The following is a 23076-nucleotide window of genomic DNA, read 5'->3' as shown; positions in this document are numbered from 1 at the left end:
TCCGATGGCGTCTACTTGTAATGTAAGTTCCTTCAATAAAATCTAGATGTATGATCTAAGAGGAGTTGGTTGATAGTCATGGCATGGACACTCATGGTTGAATTGGAGTCTACCCTCCAACCGCGACCGCGAGCTATCCTCCCTTCAGCATCAACAGCATACGCTTCCTTTTCCTCAGCGGTTATAGAATGCGGTAGAATAGGAGTTGGATAGAATATTCTTTAGGGTACCTACTGAAAAGACACAAGGACCAAAGTGTGATGAATGATTATTAAATTTTTGTGGTGATTGGTTAGTAACACCTCAGGACAATAATGGTCTCAGGTTAGTACAGTGCCTATGACAGTAAAATAGACAGTACCGCATACAATATTTTTTCATATGGCAACACTTTTGACAAACGTCAATGTCATTGAAGTTTATCTTGTCTTTGCCCTTTTCCTGCAAAATATTTCTAGGGAGGTTGGTTTCGTGATTTATAATATCTATTTTAATCAGAGAAAATCCTGTGTTTTAAATTAAATCCGCCCTCAGTGTTATCAAGAATGTCTTTAACTAGCGATCTATACTCATATTTTGCAACAACAGTGATAAATTGTGTTTCAAAAGTGGTTAACCTAAGTTGGTGTTTTACGTTTATTACATGAAAGTAACTGTGTTTCAGCTAAGATGGGTCGTTACTCTCGGGAACCGGATAACGCAGCGAAGTCATGCAAGGCGCGTGGCTCAAACCTCCGTGTTCACTTCAAGGTAATAACAGTTTGTTTTGGTTCAGCCAACACTATTCCCACATGCACTATTTACTTGCTCTGTAAATCTTTGAAACCTAGTTCTCAGTGCTTAAATCTGCCGTCTCTTACTTGCAGAACACATATGAGACCGCTATGGCTATCAAGAAGCTGCCCCTCCGCCGTGCCGTGAGGTACCTGAAGAATGTGACTGAACAGAAGGAGTGCATTCCTTTCCGCCGCTTCAACGGTGGAGTTGGTCGTTGCGCGCAGGCCAAGCAGTTCGGCACCACACAGGGACGCTGGCCCAAGAAGTCAGCCGAGTTCCTGCTCCAGTTGTTGAGGAACGCTGAGTCCAACGCTGACTACAAAGGTCTTGATGTTGACAGGCTCGTCATTGATCACATTCAGGTATGTTTCTTTTATGTTTTGGATTAATTACATTGTTTACATGGCATTATCTGGCTTTTGAGGGCTGTGAATGACTTAATCATACTTACAAACTGTCTGACTATCTTTCCCTATGTACTGCACAAGTCATTATTAGGGATAAGCCTTAGGTCCCAATTATAATTTTACCAGTTTTCATATAAATGAAGCTAAATGCTTAAGAGAGTTCAACAAGAGTGTTCCCTTGACTGCACCATACATGTATCTTTTACTATGTGTGCTAAGACAGTTGTGAAGAGCTCTTACTCATTGAGAGAAAAAAGAAGATTTTCTAGATATTTGAGGGTAAAATTTTACCATTCAATTTCATGGTTAAACTGTCACATCCTAGGAAATTCTTATTTTGTCTTGTGTGTGATGCCATAAGCCAGTGGTCAGTGAATTATAATTTCACCACTGAATCCATCATTTAAAAGTTACATTTTCATTAAATTATCTCATCATTTTATTATCAACTATCAAAGTATAAATTCATAATGATTTTATTTTTGCTAACTTTTCCGGTGAGTTATGCTTTAAATTAAAAGTTGTTGGCGAAGTTAATGACACAATTTGAGCCTTCCTCACTGGGGTGACCCGATGAAGACTAAAAGTTTATGACACAATTTGAGCCTTCCTCACTGGGGTGACCCCATGATGACTAAATAGAAAGACAAACAAACATTTGTTAGAAATGAAATTAGAATTAGTATGGTTAATGCAACAAGATTTGTTCGATTTCTATATTGTTCCCTTGTACCTCCATAAAAGATACCTAAAATCATAAAATATTCCTAATTTTACTTTTTGTGTAAATTAGATCAATCAAATATCTATAAAAATAAAAATAAATTGATGTTTGTTAGTCTGCTTACAACTTTAGAATGATTTTGATCTCAAAATATTTGTGGTGTAGTGTAAACAAAGGAACACTTCTTCAGCTTGCTTTAGCATTTAGGTTGTCTTAAAAGCGGCTACACACTGTAAGGTATTGGTATTTCAATAAATTTAGTAAATAATAAATCAAATTTACCATACCTTTTCACCATAATATCAGAATTCCAAAAATCTTTCTTCATTCTGTGCATTTGTAGTACATTGCCTCTCACTCATTAATCTCATTATGGTAAATCTTATGCAGCATCGAAAAATCCATAAAATTTGTAGAATATTAATTTTATTTGTATGTGTGATGTGATTTTTATAAGTGTGCCTTTTTTGCTTGACAGTCTGCTCATGTGAACAGAATGTTTTCGAAAGGCAAAAAGCAAAAATAGTGTTGAATATTTTCAGAATGACCCATGTTTTTCTGATTGATACATTATTGACATATTAATTACTCTCCTAGTCTCCTACTTAATACTTATGAAATTTTAATGGGTATGGGCTATTTGAGGGCACATATCCCCTATTTAATATTTCCCGTTTTGATTGAGAGCCATTTCAAGTCCTCATATCCCCCATTTCATAGGTACTTCCCGTTTTCATATAGCAGTACCTTACCAATCAACAACCAAACTAACCCTTCCCATTCACTCCTCCTCAGGTGAACCGCGCGCCCTGCCTGCGCAGAAGAACATACCGTGCGCACGGTCGCATCAACCCCTACATGTCGTCTCCGTGCCACATCGAGGTGTGCCTCTCGGAGCGCGAGGACGCCGTGTCCCGCGCCGCGCCCGCCGACACCGCCCCCGCTAAGAAGAAGCTCAGCAAAAAGAAGCTGGCCCGCCAGAAGGAGAAGATGATGAGGGAATAGGCCGTAAGGTTAATAAATGACTTTTAAAACGCATATCGCGGTTTTCTTGAGATTCCAAGGCGCTGGGTTACAGAAAACGAACTTTCGGAGGGCTGTTGAGTTTACCTATTATCTCGTTGCAGACAGACCAATAAATTGCATGACAGCCCTTTTGTTTGTTCGATTTTTTAAAGCTAGAATAACCCTGAAAGGTGAAGGCAGATAGAGAGGCGATTCTTGATATTCCAAGTGATGCATGGTGTAGAAAATTTACATTGATAATTATGCGGGTCGTAGGGTGGAATAAAAACATTTTATTGAATTAATTCTCTATTCAGAACCATTTTATGATAACTTTGTGCCTCTAACAATTATTTCTATAATGAATTGGAGCTTACTTATTGAAAGTTTATCTACATTTGCATAGTAAACATTATGATATGTATTTAATTTAAGTCATATTATAATGGTGTTTTATAGAAACAAATAGCTAAGTAATATACTTTCAGAAACGAGTAACATTAGGTAAGCTGTACAAGATTATAAGAAGGCGCTTAGCATCGCTATTTTAGTTGATTAGGTAGCACATTATGCGAATACTGTACATACAAGAATACCTTACTATCTTCCAAATACAGAGTGTAAGATATGGTATACATGACTAGGTTTATACTTGACTAGACTGATTGCTTAATTGTTTCTAAATTAAAATGTTTTATCCTTATTTCTAAGTTATATCTACATTAATGGTATGTTAGGAAGAAGATAAAATTATTTACACATTAAAACCAAGACGATTTACTGTCCTTATATCATATAGCGTCAATGGCGACTTCATCACCATACCACTTCACAATCAATGAAGTGCAAGGATATTTCATATTACAGCATTTCGAGTTAATAACCCTTTTTGAGATACACATATTTATTATTTATTTATTTATTATGAGCTGGGCAGTGACAAACGGGTAAGCAGTGCCAAATAGTGAAGCACAGAGGGAGCATCATACAAGGTAAGTACTTATTGTAATTAAATTTTTAGTCTTGTTATTATTTTAAACTAGTGAAACCAAGAACAGGTGGAGTGGAATTTATCTAACGGCTGAGCTGTTACAGTACCTAATAAATAATTAAACATTCTCAACTATTGGAAAGCTATATCTTAGTGCTGCAACTGCTGATCGCTGCTGCACTAGTGCGGCGCGGGCGCGGGGGGCGGGGCCAGCGGCAGTGGCGCCACGCAAGCCACGCAGCTGTCTCGCTCTGAAAATATAAGACATAGGCTTCATACAATACATACGTAGAATTATGTAACACTATCAGTATCACTGCTACACTGAAACAACGAAGGTTGCGATGGCTGGGTCATGTTTTACGTATGGACCCAGATAGACTTCCTCGCGCGGTGATGCTGGGCCAAATCGCAGACGCCAAAAGACCAGTAGGTCGCCCGATGCTCCGTTTTAAGGATTCCTGCAAACGTGACATGTTATCCTTTGGCATTAACCCGAACACCTGGGAAACGGCAGCCATCGCAAGAGCGGAATGGCGAGGCCTTCTGTGTGATGGAGTAGCTCACCACGACGAAGCCTGGCTCGATGGCTTGAGGCAGAAAAGACTTCGTGCAGTTCAAGAACCGTCTGCAGACTCACGCTACACTTGCGATCTCTGTGGCAGAAGGTGTCGAGCTGCAATCGGACTCTACAGCCATAGAAAAAGATGCGCACAAACCTCTTTCCATCGAATGGATTGACGCTGCAACTATCATCTGATCAAGATGTCGTGGCCAATGATGATGATGATGGGGCAGTCGGAATCACGTCGGAATATATACGGCTATTCTATTCTCTGAGGGGATGTTAGTACCTGCAACTGGCTCTCTCGAATGGAACCTTTGTGCATATCCCCAAGGACTTAACTTCCTTCCTAAGCTTGGAGCATTTTCCCACCACGCTGGTCCACTGCTGGTTGGTGGGTTCACATATCTCGATGCGCTAAATCTAAATCTACATAGATATGTAGATTTCCTCACGATGTTTTCCTTCACCGTAAGTGCGATGGTATATTGTACTTAAATTCAAAGAACTCATTGGTACATTTCGGCGCCGGGATTCGAAGCCGCATCTCTGGCGTGAGAAGCGGGCGCTTACCCGACTGAGCTACCACCGCTCTATGGCTATAAGGATATTCTCACTGGCTGATCCTTTCACCACGGTGACGATATGCTGTGTGTATGTACGACAACTAGGTAATTATGATACAAGGGCGTACCCAGGATTTCAGCTAGGGGGGGCAGCTCATACCTATTCCGAGATGATGGGTTATATTGAAACATTATAGATAAAACGTTTTACGTTGTTCATAGCGATAGCATAGAGAGAGTACAAAGGAGATTTCTCAGGATATTGTCGTACAGGTGTAATTTTGGACGCACCCTATCTAGTTATGACCAAAGGTTAAATAAATTTAACATTATGCGTTTGGATGTCCGCAGAAAACAATCTGACTTAATTCATTTACACAAAATCATACACAACATGATAGACTGTCCCGACTTGTTATCCCTAATCAATTTCAATACACGCAATAGATGTCGCAAATACCTACCTTTTACCCTGAGGGTGTACATTAACAACACTTCCTATTACAATCCAATAGTGAGAATGTGTAGAGTTTATAATGAAACCATACAATCATTTCCAGACATAGATGTTTTTGACTGCCGTAGGTATAAATTCAAAGGATGCTTAACCAAAATCTTTAAAAATAGCACGCCATTATAAATTAAATTTTCTCAATTTGATTATTTATTTTTCAAAATTACTTTTAATTTAATAGAATAGTATAGAAAATTGTCAGTATTATTACATTTTTAAATTTTATATCGATTTAAATTTTTAATTAAATTTAAATAACAAAAATTGTATCGTTATAATTATTGAAATATGTTTGTAAATTATGTAAAATTGTTTGTACCTATTGAATGAAATTATGAACACTTGATAGATATTATGATAAATTAATTATGTAGCATGTTCCTTATATTAATATGATCATGTGTATGCATGCTTTGGAATGAAATCTAGATCTATGTACTTCAATGCTTATATTCTTAATTTGTAATGATTTTATTCTGTTTTGTGTACCAAATAAATAAATAAAAAAAAAATATATATATTAATTCAAAATATCTGACTAAAAAGAAAAGATACTTTGTTTCCAACACTTCATATTGCGCACAGTAAGTAACACGTCCCCCCTGCTCCTACCTGGGTACGCCCATGCAAGGATATTATACACTCGATCACGGGCAATGAAAAAGTTCCACTCACAAAATGCTGATACCAAACAACCCCAATTTTTTTAAACATGTTAATTTAAATTTTTAACAAAATATTACCGTTTTTAGTTGATAGTATCCTGATGCTCTGTTATGTTAAATGTACTTCAATGTTGCAGAAGGCGTCGTTTCGCTAGCCTTTTCCGTTTAGGAATAATTAGTTGCTTTTCAGAGTGGAACCTTTTCATTGCCCGTGAGTGTATTAGGTCATCGTTTGACTTAGTATTAAACCCATAGACTTAGTATATACTAAGTCTATGATTAAACCGATGAACCTATTCAGTCTCGCAATAACAGTTGTAAATGCTCCGTCCCATAAAAAGTACCCACACCTGAGCACCGAAATAAAACATGAAAGGGAAATTAATTACATTCACAGGTTACCAAGAGCAACAGCCCATTGGTAGTAGGTATTATGTAGACGGTATGTACACCCACGGGCACACAGGAGTAGCCTCAATCGATCGGGCGGCATCTAACATCTAATCCGCATATAATTGCTACACCTCACAGGAAGCTGCAATTAGAGACGAACTGAAGAGGCCCGGCTTACACAAGTAAGTAAGCTTGTTTAATTAAATGATCTACAAACGGCTTTCGCCACCGTTACGTACGAATGTTGAGGAAAATATTCAAAGAATCGTAATAAAGTGTATTCTGCGAAATCGTGTAAGTAAGTACCTATTATGTAAATACCAAGTAAGCTGTTGCTAATGAATCTGCTGTCCTTATAATGATATTATAAGGACAGCAGATATGAAATATGCTCACTACGTATAGCCTTATCAACTGTAAGTATCTACCTAACATAGGTATATGCGGCGCACCCTAGGCTGGCTAATCCTTACACCACAGTGACATTGTATACCATTGATCTTACGTTGAAGAAAACATTGTGAGCGAACCTGCATAATTTCTAGATTTAGCACATCTAGATGTGTGAACACAGTGGACCAGCGTGGTGGGAAATGGTTCAAGCTTTGGAAGGCAGTTTAGACCTTGAGGATGTGCACAAAGGTTCCATTCGAAAGAGCCAAGTGCAGGTACTTACCTAGGTACACCCCTGCAGATAATAGAATAGAATAGTGTCTAAAGTCTATTATTGAATCTTAGCTACTAAATTGATAGATTCTGAACGATTCATCAACTTTACTGGCGATTGTTTCGCTAATAGAACGATACGTCGCTTAATCGCGGGACAATCGACTGTTGATGAACCGTTCAGAATCTTTCAATTTAGTATCTGAAATTAAAAAACAGACTTTTGGGATTAGTCAAGATCTCAGAGCAGTCACTCACCAGGGTCATGCAGGTAGTGCGCTGGCGGGCGCAGGTCGGGCAGGCGCCAGGGCTCCAGCGGCTCGTCCTCGCGCTCCAGCTTGGGCACCAGCGAGCCCCAGCACTCTTTGCGCGCCGCGGCCGTGCGGCACGGCCAGGGGCACGACTGCGGAGGGGATAAGGTTAGCTTTAAAGGCCGATTTACACACTGTTTAGTGCGAGTGTTTGTAGACGTACAGTCAGCTGCATAAGTAGCTATATACTTTTGTACCTTGTCAAACTAACAAACTGCCTATTAAAACATTGTCAGTTTGTTATGTAGCTAGTTTGGCAAGGAACAAAAGAGTATAGGTACTTATGAAGCTGACCGTACAATGCTGGGCTTGTTGTATTTGCAAAGCTTTTGAATCTGCAACTCGCAGACTTCTCGCACTCGCACTAATCAGTGTGAAACAGCCCTAAATGCTAAATAGCATGTACGGTAAGCTTAATAATATTACATATTATGTTTCTTTTGTAGGTACTTTGTAAATTTCACACATCGCCTATAGGTATTCATTCATTGAAACTCGTACTCGTTATTCTATGGTTGTGGTCATATTATGCTTAAAATACTTTTAGATGATCCAAAATTTAGTTGTGGTTTATACCTACATTTTATATTTAGGTTGATCCCTAACTTATGAATGACTATACATGAACCTTTATGAAACTATTAAGTATTGGGGTCATCAATTCACCATAAAATATGTTACGTAAAATTAAACCATACTGAAAGAATTGGGGCGCAAGAGCGGTTCCTCCCGAGTCCCGCTATAAAAATGGGAGTGAGTCAAAGGTCAGAGTGGCATTTAGAAATGCTATTTTTTATTTACCTCATTTGGGAGGTGGCATTTGTGCTTCGTTTTATTGTGCGACTGTTCGGAATCACCGGAACGGTAATTTTGAACCCCTGTCAGTTTAATATAGGGTGGATTTTCATCAATGATCGACGCGGCATATGTATAGTTCTTAGTCTGCATTTAAAACGCTTTAGTAGATCTTGGTGAAAGACAGCTAACTTCTACGTAAGATTTTAGTTACTTATATCTGCGCTGTAGTACAAAGCACATACTTGTTTTGAAAGGGATTGTAACAAGTACTTAAGTGTAACAATACCTAATTGGAAATGTAATAATACCTAACAACTATAGTATAGAATTTCTCTGCTGCTATATTTTTTCCACGACACGCTAATGTTACGTTTAACTATTTAACGCTGTATTGTAAAATATTTTTAAACAAATAACAATGTCCCTATTTTATGGTTCATGTGATTGTAATCCACTCGTTTATCAGATCGTCCTCGCGTGAGTACAATTACTCAAATGACACTCGATGGCTCGACCGGCGCTTAAATAATAACCCTTGTATTACTGAACACGGATCACGATTTCTATGGGTTTAATAACCATTTTAAAATCGAATTTAAACGAAAGTTTTTTTAAGAAGTCTTTTTTGTTTATTGATAAGCACACTTAACTATCTATTTGTCATAATTAGTTTTCGTGTTATCTGCTGCAGTTTTTCAAAATGTGAAATGTTCATCATTTGAAAGATTGATAATTAATTATGAAAAGAATGTTTTGCTGAAAGCACATTCGTATGTGCTACACAGCCGCTACGCCGCGCACCGTAGCGACGGCGTAGCAGAATTAACGCTACGTCGCGCCGTAGCACACATACGATGATTTTTCAGTGATACTTTATATAAAAAACAGCTTTCAGTCAATTTAAAATATGCAGTTTATAATTTTAATTTAAAAGTAAATTTCCAGTTGGTCATATGTTATTATGTAGAAAACAAAGGTATCTGCGTGCGGCGCTCGCCACAGCTCATCAATGATGCAGGCGCTCGCTATAATTGTTACGTAATCCCGACACCGCCACACGTCATGGCGGCATTCAATAATACACTCCACTGCCCGATTAACATACTTTCCGCTTTTTAATCGCTGCAATGGTAGATACCTATTATATCTGTACTTAAAATGAAGCATTATATGAAAAGTTTAAGCGAAGACGGTTCTAGGTTCCCAATCGCAATAAAGTTAGGAAAAAGCTTGATGATTGTTTTATTTTATAAGTATTAACTATTTCGTACTTAATCTCTCTCTATTATTTTCATTAAAAAAATTAACGTGTCAAGTACCTAATGAATTTTACCCACAGCTATTGAGTTGTGACAAAAAAATCTGTTCACGTCCATACTAGGTGATTCATTCAAGGATCTACAAGAAAGCGGAAACTTTTACGTAAACTATCAACCCACACACGACATACCGTTCTCAATAAATATTATGTAATAGTAAGGTGATACTCTATTGTCAAGGGTGGCCTACTTCTCCGTGGCTCACAATGCAAGGCATTTGTTCAGCTTGCAAAGCTTTGTCTCGGATGCACACTGCACATATGGCACATGACTGGGAATCTTTTTAAACTGAATAGCAGTAGCAGAAAAGCTGAATAGCTTTTTAAACATTACACAATACCACTGCAATGCTGAAAATAAAAGCTTTATTTACTTAGGTTTGCTGTAAAAACCAACAATACGGATATGCGGTATTTTTTGTACCTACTTGGTTTCTATGTAGATTTATTCAATACGATTATGAAACGCGAAAGTTATTAAAAAAGTACTGAAAGGATTTTCATTACATTTTGAATGCAGGATGCTAACACGCTGGACCTAGGTGAGCTTTTCATCGCTGAATTCCCACGGGTAAATGGGAAAAAATACGAAAAATTATAATGAAACCCCATGTTCAATATCTGTTTTCAATAACAATCTTTCTTAGTTCAGTTTTTTGTTTGTTAATCAAATGTCTAACATTGAGGATGGAGGGTGGTTCAGTCGAGTGCGCGTTGTTCTCTTTCTAACACCCATTGTTCCGCTCTACTCATATACAATTCATGAAGTTTCTATTCAAATGACAATACTTCAGTAATAATCAAATTACTTTTCGATAATGTTTGGATGTTGGTAACAAAACAGTGATCTTATCTAAGTAAATTAAATGTGGATAGATAAAAAGTCGTACTTATAAATAAACGATTGGTGAGGTAAAACAGTTTTGTTTATACCGGAGAAATTGCTTTTTACACGGACGTTTTCATAATAATGGACGGCGGAAATGAATAATTTAATAGGCGTATGTATAGTTGCGAGTATTATACACTGTTGAAAAGTGTGACATTACTAACAGAATATAAAATCTAATGAATTTAAAAATCTAAGATCAGTTTAAGATGAAGTCCTTTAATTTGTTTTAAATAAAATTAATTAGGTACTTCTGAAACATGTTTCATAAAAACTCTTGTAATAATATTAAGTACAAAGGTAAGTTATAGTAGCAAGTACTTCGCTTCTACATAAATTATAACAGCAAGACAGGATCTCAATCCGGCCAACCAAACAATACAAATTGAAACTGCAATAATTAAGTCCAACGCGATCTAGTCAGAGCTCACAGACTGCGGGCGGGGGCGTCCCACGGGACTGTTCGCGTCCCGGGCGTCCCACGGGACCCGCCTGCGACTGCAGTTAATTACACGCTTCACACACAACGGGACAACCTGATTCTTTATTAATACTGTCCTCTGACGACAGCGTGACGCTCAATTTTTGTAAATTAATTTTATGGCGGTCGGTGGGGGATGGATTTTGATTTCGGTTTCACTTGTCGATTTGAATTAGTTGTTGTATTACTTAAGTGCTTACCTACAAAAAATGGCTAGATGGGATAAGTGAGCACGTAGGTAAGTAGAATACCTGCCATCCATCTATTAAATCGCATTAGCTACAAGTTGTCTCTACGCAACACTCTCATGTTTATCTCGGCCAATCAGCAAGACAAATAGTGCCGGCGCCCCGCGCTCCACGTGCAATAAAAATGACACCGCGTGAACACCGCTAGGGGGGGGTTACTCTATACTGACGAAAAACGAACGAACGGGAGCTTTCGTTCAATCGGCACGTTTAATAAAACGAGATAGAGTCGTGGCTCGCGCAGCAGCACTCCGAAACTTAGTTTTTCATCATATAGAGTGACCCCCAGGGCTCCAGGGCCCTTGTGGGACGCCCTTTTGGAACACGGGGCACGTAGTTAATAGATACTTTAGCGGGGATTGCGAGACGATTCAATTGTGGCGCTGATGTTGGTATAAATCACTGCGAACTAAGTCGGCCTGCGAGTAGGCAAGAAAGTGGAGATAGCCTGAGAGAGACCTGCAGTATAAGGGTTGGATAATTTATTAAAATAAATAATAACGCAGAATACGTACGTCTTAGTTGGTAATAATTTATTAGAATAAATCTCATAAAATATTCTTTTAATTTACATAAGAGGTAAATACATTTACATAAGGTGAGTGACTTTGCAATTAATCGACACTGATTAACTTAGTATTTCTAACTAAACTCATTTTTCGAAACAGAAACGCTTTTGAACCTAAACGCTTATAAAATCTCTCATTTCATAGCATTCGCCAAGTCAGTTGTACTCACGTACAGAACTTATGTTTTGTTGAATGATCGTCTCGGGTTTTTCTACTTTCTTGTAACGACCGATGAGTACACAGGGAATTTACTTTTATGATTCATTTGTACAGATTTTGTTTGTAAATGTAGTAATGTGGTAGCAAAAGTGCTTACATGGCATCGTTATCAGTGTCTTAATTATAATGATTAAATTTTCTTCAAGGAAGAAGGAGGTTAAGGGTTAAAAACATGCCTAATGATCCATCTGGAAAAAGTACTATCGGAAAATCGGCTGTTAGAACACTACAAAGTCTCACATGGTCGCACGACCAGTTGCATGCATCCTAACTAATATTATAAATGCGAAAACTACTGAACGGATTAGAATGAAATTTGGTATACATACGGTCTATACCCTGGGAAAGAACATATGCTACTTTTTATCCCGGAATTCCCACGGGAAAACTTTTTAAGGCGAAGCGAAGCGCGCGAGAACAGCTAGTGGGTTATATGTAATTACATTAATTTCGTTTTTAAATGGGGTTTTCGGTTTTCGACGGTGTTCAATTGTTCACGCCTATAGCCTATCACAAGTAAGTAAAAGATTAATTAGGTAATTACCATTAAAGAATGATCGGTACGAAGTGTACTTACTGATACAAAATAACATAGGTAATACTTATTAAAGGTATCAGGTAGCCGGTATTAATTTGGCATAGAGCTCAAATCGGTTGTCGATCGCGGCAACCCTGTCACTTTGAGCACAAATATTTGTGAGCGCGCCCCCCACTGTGCCGCCGTAGGGTTGTCAATATTTGTTTGCCTTTTATTCACCATCGAATTAAGTGCTTTAGTTCAAGTTATGTAAACAAGGGGTAGCATCGGCTCGTTTAGTTTTTATGTTGTTTTAAATGGTTGACAGGTTCATTTATTTAAGTATGACCCATACTGAATAAACTTACCTAGGGTATATTAATAATATAACATAATTATAATTATCTCCTCCACCCAAAAATTGCCTGGTAGATATTTTTATAAGATAATATAGGAACCTTTTATTATGTTCGTTTAATTAAAAATTGTTTGTTACTGCTGGAGTACCTACGTAAAGGTATCCACTAGCTTTTTCTATACGGGCTGGACTTTTATCAAAAAAAAAAAAAAAAACACGCACTCACGCCTTGTACTAATGTACTCCCTTGCGGGGTAGGCAGAGGTGCATTGCTGCACCCACTTTTCTCAGTCTACTTCCCGAAACCAGGGCCATGCCATGTAATAAATATTTCAATGCTCAGATCAGACATAATATATAACGTCAATGACCGGTGGATCTTTTCATTGCTCATCAGCGTATTTATAATTATGAAAACAGAACCAATAAGTAACAACCCTAGCAGGTAGGGTTGTGCCGAACAATGCCTCATTCAGGCCGAGTAGCAGCCCGCGGCGCCTGGGCTAAGCCGATTAAGATCTAGTCTACAATACGATGCCTAGCCTGCCAGCCCTTTGACCGATTACAGATTAATCTAGACTTTGCGGATTATTAAACTTTTCGGTCCATTAGTTTAATGCTTCCTCGTACTTTGCATGAGTAAGAGAATGATACCGCACGTAATAATTTGTTTATAACGAATTAGTATTCAATATATTGCTTTGACAGGATTAAGTACATACCTAATGATGCTTCTGTTAGATAGATAGATAGATAGAATATTCTTTATTTGTACACATAAAAGAAACTTACAAAAACTTAAATACTAACAAATATGTACAAAAATGGCGGTCTTATCGCTTAAAGCGATTTTTTCAAGACAACCTTAGGGTGGAAGGATATTTTGTTTAAAGAGGGGTCAAGTGTACTAAAGAAATGTAAAGGAAAAATTAAAATAATGATTTAGTTATTATATTATAAGTCCCTACAAACTAATTCTATAAACTTACATGTAATTATACTTATATACCTAAAATAAGGATATATATTTTATAATAGACTACATAGACCTACATAAATATAATAATCAGATTTAATAGGATATATATACGTAAGTCTGAAATAATATAATAAGAGCTCCAAAAACAAGACAACATATGCAGTTAAATACTAAGATAGTGTTCCTTCAACATTCTTTTAAATGAAGCCAATGATGGTGCTTTACGGATGTCTAATGGGAGATCATTCCATAAAGTGATCGCCTGTATAGTAAACGAATTACTATAAAATTTTGTAGAATGGGGAGGAATATTTAGGCGTAAGTTGTGAGCAGAGCGCAGTGTGCGGTTGTGTGATTCGTACCGGAACTGAAAGCGCTCTTTAAGATAAGCCGGGTATGATGGGTTAAACAGTATTGAATACAAGAGAGAAAGAATGTGGGTATTCCGGCGGAGGCGAATGGGGAGCCACTTGAGCTTAGTGCGAAACTCAGAAACATGGTCATATTTGCGTAAGCCAAATATGAACCGTATGCAAACATTTTGGAGGCGCTCAAGTTTGTTAAGTTGCTCTTCAGTAAGATCGGTGTAACAAGAGTCGGCATAATCTAGAATAGGAAGAAGTAAGGATTGAGAAAGAACAATTTTGGTGGCCGTGGGTAGGAAATTCCGCAATCTCCGAAGTGAGCCTGCAGAAGCGAACACCTTCCGGCTCACCTCGTCGAGCTGATTCTTCCAAGTCATAGCGCTGTCCATGTGAACCCCAAGATTCTTCACACATTTACTCCAATGTATGTGGACTCCGTTAAAAACTATTGGAGGCAGGGTATTTAGGTCAACGAGTGACGTAAATCTGGGGCTCCCTAAAACTATGACCTGCGTTTTGGTCGGGTTTACCTTCAGACCGTAATCTTTGCTCCATAATAGTATGTGGTCAAGGTCAATATTTGTTTTGCGGATTGCAAGTGGTAGGTCTGAAATTGACGCTTGGTTATATATCTGTAGATCATCTGCATAAAGGTGGTAGGAAGAAGAGATATTGTCGGAAATACTATTTATGAATATAGCAAAGAGAAGAGGAGACAACACGCCACCTTGCGGGACACCGGCTGTGGTGCTACACCAGACAGAGTTGGACTCTTCGATGCGGATTCGCTGCCGGCGGCCATGCAAGTAAGTATGAAACCAGTCAATTACCGTAGGAGATACATTAAGAGAACGTAATACCCCCAATAGGATATCGAAATCCACTGTGTTGAAGGCGTTGCTGAAGTCGAGCAGTGATAGCACAGTCAGCTCACCGTTCTCCATACCCTGGCGAACGTCGTCCGTGATTTGCACCAATGCCGTTACCGTATGCCGTTACTGTTAATTAGTTAACTACACCATTAGAATTTATATTTAGATAGTTTTTTATTGCGTTAATATAAAACATTTAATTCGTCGCACCGCACTTCAACATACCTAAAAGTGCAAAAGGTGGAGATACTACGTGATACTATTAAAAGCATATTTTATTGAGTGTTGACTGGTAAATCAACATACAAGATTATTACGTATAATCGATGTTTACACCTGGCAGTTAAAACAGCAGAAGTCGGCTTATGCAATGGTGCATGATCTAGCAAGCATGCTTCAGCCTTAATATAATGTCTACTTCCAGAAGTAGACTTCTGCAATAATGATCGCTAGTGTAAACCCCGCTTTAGACACATAATCAGCATCGACAACCCTATCTCGTCATTTGAAGAGATTATGCGGAGCGCCCTCCGCCCGTGTTAATTACAAACACTTTACACCAATCATTAGAGAAGCTTTGCCAAGTCTTTTATTTACTGAAAACTGAAAGGAAACTTGCGTTAATTATCCTGACGAGGTGCTCAAGACTGTATTATAGTCAAAGTATTTATTGCTACGGGTAGCTGCTTATTAATAATGATTGGAAGGATTAGGTATCGACCTGATTAAATTGTATGAGGTATATTGAGTTTATAGATTATCTAAATTTTCTAAATAAGACCAGTCACCAACTAGGTAGATATTAGGTAGTATTACGTTGTTTTGTAAATTAGATTATATTGATTGCATTTTTAGATATTAAAAATAATCTTTTCATAATGACTAATTGAGTACTTTACATACCAACGACGGCCAAAATTAGCTTAGGTAGGTACCTAGAGTGGGACGCTTTCAGTCTGTTGCAGTCCTTCACCATAACAAATAGCCGGTAGTAGTCAGATGAGGATGAAGAGAACTTTTTTTAACTTAATGTCGCTGCTACTGTCTATGCCTGTGACGTTCATAATTTAACTAAATTATGAAAAAATATACACTGATGTTGTTATTTTGGTAGATAGTAGATCCGAAAGATAACATTTAAATGTATCTATGTTAAGAAGGTTGAATAAAACTGAGGGAGCGTTGCCTAACGTGCAGCAACATAAAAGAGAACCGCCATTGAAGCTTCGCGGTAACCTAACAGCCGAAATCGATCGGCAAATCCTCAATTAATTGGTCACCGGCAGCCTATTCAGGCACTAAATTAAACATTTTCTCTTATTTAAAACCGAAATGAAGTTCATTTGAATTCGTCGCCAGTAATTACAGAGTTTAAACGACGTGGCAACGGTCCGGCGGCGGCCATTTTGTCCGCCATATTGGAATCGTGGCGTCCCGCGGGAAAAAGAAAACGCGTTCGGAAACCAAATGGCTAATGTTTGCAACTAAATTATATTAATCAATGCATTAATTACTAAAGTTTAAGTGGAATACTGGGTAAACTCTGTTTAATGGGAGGTTTTTATAAGGACTTTCTAAACGATCGTTAGGGAGTTTGTCATTTTCATATTTTTATCTAAGTAGGTACTTACCTACCTAGGACATTCTTCTTTTGATACTGATGTTTTCTAATGATTTTATCGTAGCTGTAGTTACGGAACAATTGTTTGATTGTTAGTCAATCTTCGGTACCAGCAGGTATGTATGTATTATTGTGATACCTACTTATTAACGGTTATTATGTATAGGTATCTGTAATAAATACCTAAACAAATATACCTTATGATTGTTATAAGTCTAGCACATGGTCCTGGTAACGAGCAACATCGCTAACATACAAAGCTCATCAACACTACCTACGAAACTACGAACGAAGTAATATTGAACAATTTCCAACTGCAATGAAAACTAAACAAGTTGAAATTTAAAAAGGAAGATTCGAGAACATTGGAGACTGAGACTGGCCGATTACAGCGCTACGTCGTCAGGTGATTGGAAAAATTTTCCTTTTCAAAGTTTTTAAATTGGATCAACGTCGTGGCTCCGTTTGCCTCCGCGCCCGCTTCGTTAGATTGTAATGCGATTTAGACCACTTTATACTTTACTTCTTTAGTGTATTAAATTGCATCTTTGAAATAAGTACTTTTCGATACCTGCCTATTTAAACTGTTTGAAAGAGATTAACTGTAGTAAGTAGATATTTATACCAGGTTCGCGTTATTACATTATGTACTTATGAGGTACCGACATCACTATTGAAGTAAGATGTACTTAAGTAGGTAATTACATTACGTACATAGGTATATTATTATAATCTTGTTGGCCGTTGTTAGATTTAAGTAACTGGACCTGTTAGGTACGCCTACGGACGTACGGACGGAGTAAGAGTTACAAATACCTAAATTTTCAGCTATCGAGTTCGAAGTAAGTACATATATAGTGACTATTGAAGGAAAAAACGAGATAGAATGATTTTTGTGATCACTATGATCACAGAATACAGTGACCAAAAGACTAGACTCACCATATCTCTAGCCGGCGCCTCTTCCTCCGTGGTCTCCACGTCAACGCTCTCGTCACTGTCTCTGTCGCTCTTGTGGCTCCTAGCCGACGCCGGGCGAGGCGACGAGCGGGGTGATGAGCGGAGCGGCGAGCGGAGCGGGGAGCGGGGCGGGGTGGAGCGCGGGGGCGACAGCGGGGACGGGGGCGACTCCAGGCGCCGCACGGGGCGGAAGGCGCGTGGCTCTTCGATTGAGCCGACACTGCTTAGTGCTGTTAGCGCCCCTGCTGGCCGAGGAAAGACATAGAATACTTAAGAGAGATTAACCTACAGAGAAGGTTAAGCAGTAAAGTGGAAAAAAAATACTTAAGTTTCCCAGCATATTTTAGGGTTTAGGTATAGGGTTGAAAAAAGGAGAACGAGCGTAATTGAGTAAGTCATTAATATGGTTTAAAAAATTCAAATATTCAGAGATGCCATAAGATACTATGACTTAGACAACAAACAAAAGCACCAAAACATACCAGGACTCCAAAGCGTGGGCTTCAGCCACGGCAGCGCATACGGGAGCGGCAACCGCGCCCCCCACACGTAGTCAGCGAGCCGGGGGGGCGGCGCGTGCGCGGCGGGGGGGCTCCCCGCGCGCGCCCCCTCCCCCTCGCCCGCCTCCGCTGGCCTGCGGGGGGGGAGCCTTCTGTGACACGATTTTTGGCTGAACTTTACCGATTGACTGTTTGTGGTGTGGGGGTTAGTTGGTGGATGAAAGAAAGATCATCCATCGGATTCTGCCTTGGACAACGTATTATGGATATTTTTTTGGACTCTACTTTTTTGTTATTCAAATCATAGGTAGGTACTTACTCTAAGCTTGGACAATTATTATCTGTGTATGTCATAAGATACTTTGAAACTAAATGCATAATGCCTAGTTTCCATGCCAATTTCTCTATAGTCGGTTATCTAACCGACAGGGATTGGTTGATCAATTATACGTCATCTCGATATAAAATTCTTGACAGATGTGTCAAAAGTCAACCACTAATACCTGGTTATGCTCTAACCGACTATGGACAAATTGGCACTTAATTCTGTTAGATAATTAACACCCCAATTACATTGTAATGTCATCAATTATACGTCATCCCATATTTAACTCTTGACGGATCTGTCAAAAGTCAACAACTAATCCCTGATTATTATCTAACCGTATATGATGAAACTGGGGCTTAACCTATCAGCTCAGTCCTCACCTGGCAGCAGACAGCATCCTCTTCCTAGTCCCTCCATTGAACATGGCCTTTACGTCCTCCCAGGCATGAACCACCTCGTCCGGGGGCGTCCCACTGAGCTTCATGTGGCGCCGCCAGGAGTTGAAGTTGGCGGCATCAGGCTGGATGTACTTGTCGCCCGGCCCGACGCGGTGCGAGTGGAATATGAACTTGTTGGGAGAGAAGAAGAGGCCGCAGTACGCGCACTTTATGCACTTCGCGCGCGATGAGTTGTATCTGCGGATGAGGGGTTATTTAGACTTCTATAAAGTGGTAAATGTTAAGGTATTAGTAAATGAGCATATGAACTCCACGAGTGATTGTTTTTTTAAACCGTTTGTACCTCATAAACTTCCGGCACACCCTATGATCACCCGGCGACTGAATCCTTTCACCATTTATCCACGGTGACAAACGCTGTAGTATTTGTCACCGCTATAGGTGATAGGAGTGGTGGGCGGTGTTATTAATTTCGAAGCATTCGCTCGAGGGCAAATCCATAGAAATAAACAGAAATAGACCCGTCTATTAAAATTCGCCCATTCACGCTTTGTTCGTCGCTCTAGTCTTCAATCTACCTTAAGAACAAGATGTTGTTGTTTTCTACAGACAACCATAATCTTCTGATGCCCTCACCTAGCGGGCAGGAAGGCGCCGCGGCAGCCCCACGCGCACTCGTGGTGCACGGCGAAGGCGAAGTCGTCGGGCAGCCGCGGCGGCGCGTTGTCGCCCAGGAACGACTTGCACAGCCGCTCCGCCTCGCGACGGGTTATCATGCCTGGTGGAGGTAGGGTATCAGTGAAGGGTTATCATGCTAGTGGGATGGAATCAGAGTATAATATATGTGAATAGTTATCATGCCTGTGGTGGGAGCAGAGTACACGTGAAGGGTTATCATGCGGTCATACCTGGTGGGGTGGAATGTGGAATCAGAGTACACGTGAAGGGTTATCATGCTTGTGGTGGGAGCAGAGTACACGCATGTGGTGGAATCACAGTACACGTAAAGGGTTATTATGCCTGTGGTGGGGGCAGGGTGTGAGTGGGGTTTAAGGGTAGAAAGTCAAAGTAAATAAGTCTGTCAAATTGCCAATGTAAGATTTCTAGCCGAAAGAAGCTAGCGTCACAAAGCGAGACATAATTATTGGTCAAAAATAGAACATTATGGTGTTGCAGTTTCAACCTGGCGTTCTGATTCAAGATGTGGCTTTAAATCACAAACCTTTTCACCTAGCTATTGCAGTAAATACAGATATCGATGGCCACAGCGCCTATATAGAGGACACGGAAAAAAACACCAGTGCGGCGATACATCGTCGATCTGTGTTGTGAATCTCGTTGTACGTACAATAGCAGACACTAAACATTACATACCGCAGCGGCGCGACGACACGGGCATGGCGCCGGCGCGGCGCAGGATCTCGAGCTGCACCGGAGTACACTGCACGCAGGTGATGCCCAGCGCCACGCGCCTGTTGTGGATCTCGTTGTACGAGAACTGCTTCAGCAGCGTGTTGGAGATCTGCGCCAGGCACAGCCGCTCGCTGCCCTCGATCACGAGGGAGACTATCGGCACGCCGTATAAGAGGACTGTGCCAACCTGGGGGTGTGAAAGGATGTTTAGTCATCGCGGTGACCAACGCTAGTCTATTTGCCGTGTTTGGCACCAACACGCTAAGAATAATAATGTATGCATGATTATAATTCTGTGTTTAGCAGCTGGAAATAGTTCTAGTTCAATTCAACTCCCATGGATCCGTAGTAAATAATTATAATAAAATTATTAACAACTTATTTCGATTGTTTGTATACTGTACCCTGTAAATTTCTCAGTAGGTAATATTACAGAAAGTTCAAAATAATATTTAAACGGCTGAAGTAAATGTAGAAGTTGGTATATTACCTGGTTAGGTTTGCTGGTGAGCTGCAGCGTCTTGTGCTCGGCGCGGGACTTGATGCCCTCGCGCGGGGACAGAGTCAGGTTCGTGGCCTCCATGATTCTAAACAATAATATTTAACTATAGTACACTAAAGTGAAATTCCACCTTAAATTAGGTAGGTAAAAATACATACATAAATATTATAGATGAATAGTAGGTACGGTCGCTTGCGCCTAAAAGTATACAGGCTGAGATTTAAAATAGCGATCCCTGATGATGAAGGGACCGGCTACATCTGTTATAAATCCGGGGACGTGTTGTGTGTGATGTGTGTAGCAGTGGTGTTTATGTGGATGTGCTTGAGCAGAATGTGACCTTGAGATCGCTATTTTAAAAACTCCGCCTATTATACTTTTAGGCACAGGCGACCGTACATACATGTACCATATATCCAGTACCCAGAATGATGTACAAAACGAAAATAATCATGTGATAAAAATGAACATAAACATTGGATCATTAAAGTAGGCGAATGTGTTAGGCATAATTATTTCTCTCGCTGGCCAAATCACGCATAAAATTACCGCACACCATAACTTTACCCAATTCCCCAAAAATAATAGGCAATTTCTGGCAATATTTGTATGTTCATTTACTGCTGCCGCTCCATAAAGCAGAAATGTGCGAAATAAGGGGATATTTGTGATGTCTTTTGTTCTTTTGTTGTGTTATTGGTTGAGAACAAAACGGCGCATTTAGTACACAAATGGCGTATTTGTGGTATTGACTGCATCAATAGCATGTAGCGAGGGGCGTGAAGTAATAATAATTATGGTATCGAGATTACTTAATAAAATTCACTCTTAGAGGTTCATTCAGTAAAAAAATGCTTATTCATTGAGGTGGAAAATTTACCGATCAGAAGTTAACTTATAATTGTATAATTAGTAATAGTATCTAAAAGGTTTTCTCCGTGCCATTAATTAAATACATATACTACCTACCTAGGTACCTAGTACATACAATGATCATAGCCATAAATGAAAAAGACTATTAAAAGTTCAACATTAACCTTTTACAGACAAGAAACACTTAAAGTTCCACTTAACTTTTGAGTCAGCCCTACATCATAGAACAAAGCAGGGTTGCCAGCGCGGTGACAAGCCAAACGAGTCATTATGGGGTGTGATTAGTCAATTTGTGTATCGTGCACACCCCTGTGCAATGATCGGGGTTCGGTGCTGTTTGACCGATAATTTTAATAGCATTTTTTTGTTACACAAAAATAAAAACTTTTACAATCGTTTGTTTTTGCAGCTTTATTAAGGCGCCTTCAAATTAGACGCAAAGTGATGTGCGCAGGTTATTTTCAAATATTCACGTTGCCGTTTCGTTTTAAATTTTTCTAACATTAAGTAGGTGATCTGATTGAGAATAAAATAAAAATACTTATGAGGAAAAATCCTCAACATTAACCTCTTGTTTACGTACCGTTTTAAACCGATAGAAATTTAGTCAAATGCTGTCAAAAATTAGGGTCTAAAACCCCGGTACAACGGGCCCTACTCCTGCTGCAGGGATCATTGTGACTGCTTGTGTCGCCCTCCGGCGGCGCGGCGGCTCGGACCCGCCGGAATAATTGATTGCATTAAACGACATTATATTAATGGATGCATATGTTCCTTTTTGCCGCATTATTTTTTAAGGACAGATTCAGTTTTCTGATTAAATACTTAATGACTATTTTAACGCGGCTGTAAGTTTCACGGGATTGTCTTGTAATCGTGGCGAGCGAAAGCAAGCAAAATTTAATTTAATAATGTCATCGTTTTAATAACATATTTAACTTGGACACATTACGTTGTAATTATTACTTACATATACAATAAATATGTACTGTTCTATTCGACCTACCGACTATATTACTTACATACAACATTTCATGAGCATCGGTCATGCGATTTTTCAGGAGTAGCTCGAAAAATAAAAGCTTACAAATTACATATTCCAATATTTATTATTCTTCGTAAGCCGAACTACCCTTACAAGTCATTACATTACAAGTGCAGCCACTTAAAAAGCAGCACTGTGACGTATCCAAATCTGTGTCTCCCCTGTTAATATTAATTTCAAATTTCACGGTTCAACTGTCCGCGGAAAAAAACACAACAGACAATCCCGTTACTTGTAAT

General features: G+C 39.3%; 2 protein-coding genes across 2 annotated transcripts in view; one reads left to right on the top strand and one right to left on the bottom strand.

Moving 5' to 3' along the window:
- The first annotated feature begins 337 nt into the window (after positions 1 to 337).
- On the top strand, positions 338 to 2946 carry LOC105398392 (60S ribosomal protein L17). Its single transcript, XM_011570477.3, has 4 exons — positions 338 to 462; positions 665 to 750; positions 867 to 1139; positions 2704 to 2946. Exons 2-4 carry the CDS (start codon positions 670 to 672, stop codon positions 2911 to 2913), a joined length of 564 nt encoding a protein of 187 aa, XP_011568779.1. The 5' UTR covers positions 338 to 462; positions 665 to 669; the 3' UTR covers positions 2914 to 2946.
- A 1031-nt stretch (positions 2947 to 3977) lies between these two features.
- LOC105398411 (SKI family transcriptional corepressor 2) overlaps positions 3978 to 23076 on the bottom strand; it is a 28200-nt gene continuing 9101 nt past the window's right edge. The window contains exons 2-9 of the mRNA XM_048628439.1: positions 20908 to 21004; positions 20379 to 20604; positions 19641 to 19782; positions 18987 to 19241; positions 18261 to 18430; positions 17761 to 18020; positions 7532 to 7676; positions 3978 to 4155 (exon numbers count right to left, since the gene is read on the bottom strand). Of these exons, the coding sequence (XP_048484396.1) occupies positions 4085 to 4155; positions 7532 to 7676; positions 17761 to 18020; positions 18261 to 18430; positions 18987 to 19241; positions 19641 to 19782; positions 20379 to 20604; positions 20908 to 21000 (1362 nt within the window). The 5' untranslated portion in view covers positions 21001 to 21004 and the 3' untranslated portion in view covers positions 3978 to 4084. The remainder of the gene's footprint in view (positions 4156 to 7531; positions 7677 to 17760; positions 18021 to 18260; positions 18431 to 18986; positions 19242 to 19640; positions 19783 to 20378; positions 20605 to 20907; positions 21005 to 23076) is intronic.

Source organism: Plutella xylostella, chromosome 21 (assembly GCF_932276165.1).
Source record: "Plutella xylostella chromosome 21, ilPluXylo3.1, whole genome shotgun sequence".
Taxonomy (NCBI): domain Eukaryota; kingdom Metazoa; phylum Arthropoda; class Insecta; order Lepidoptera; family Plutellidae; genus Plutella; species Plutella xylostella.
The sequence above is the reverse complement of the archived record's forward strand: the minus strand, read 5'-3'. Positions and strand labels throughout refer to the sequence as shown.

Bases quoted from the DNA above. Each gene is read 5' to 3' on its own strand.
- LOC105398392 (XM_011570477.3), top strand. From the start codon at position 670: ATGGGTCGTTACTCTCGGGAACCGGATAACGCAGCGAAGTCATGCAAG. The intron at 751-866 runs GTAATAACAGTT...TCTTACTTGCAG, and splicing joins ACCTCCGTGTTCACTTCAAG to AACACATATGAGACCGCTAT. The intron at 1,140-2,703 runs GTATGTTTCTTT...ACTCCTCCTCAG, and splicing joins TCGTCATTGATCACATTCAG to GTGAACCGCGCGCCCTGCCT.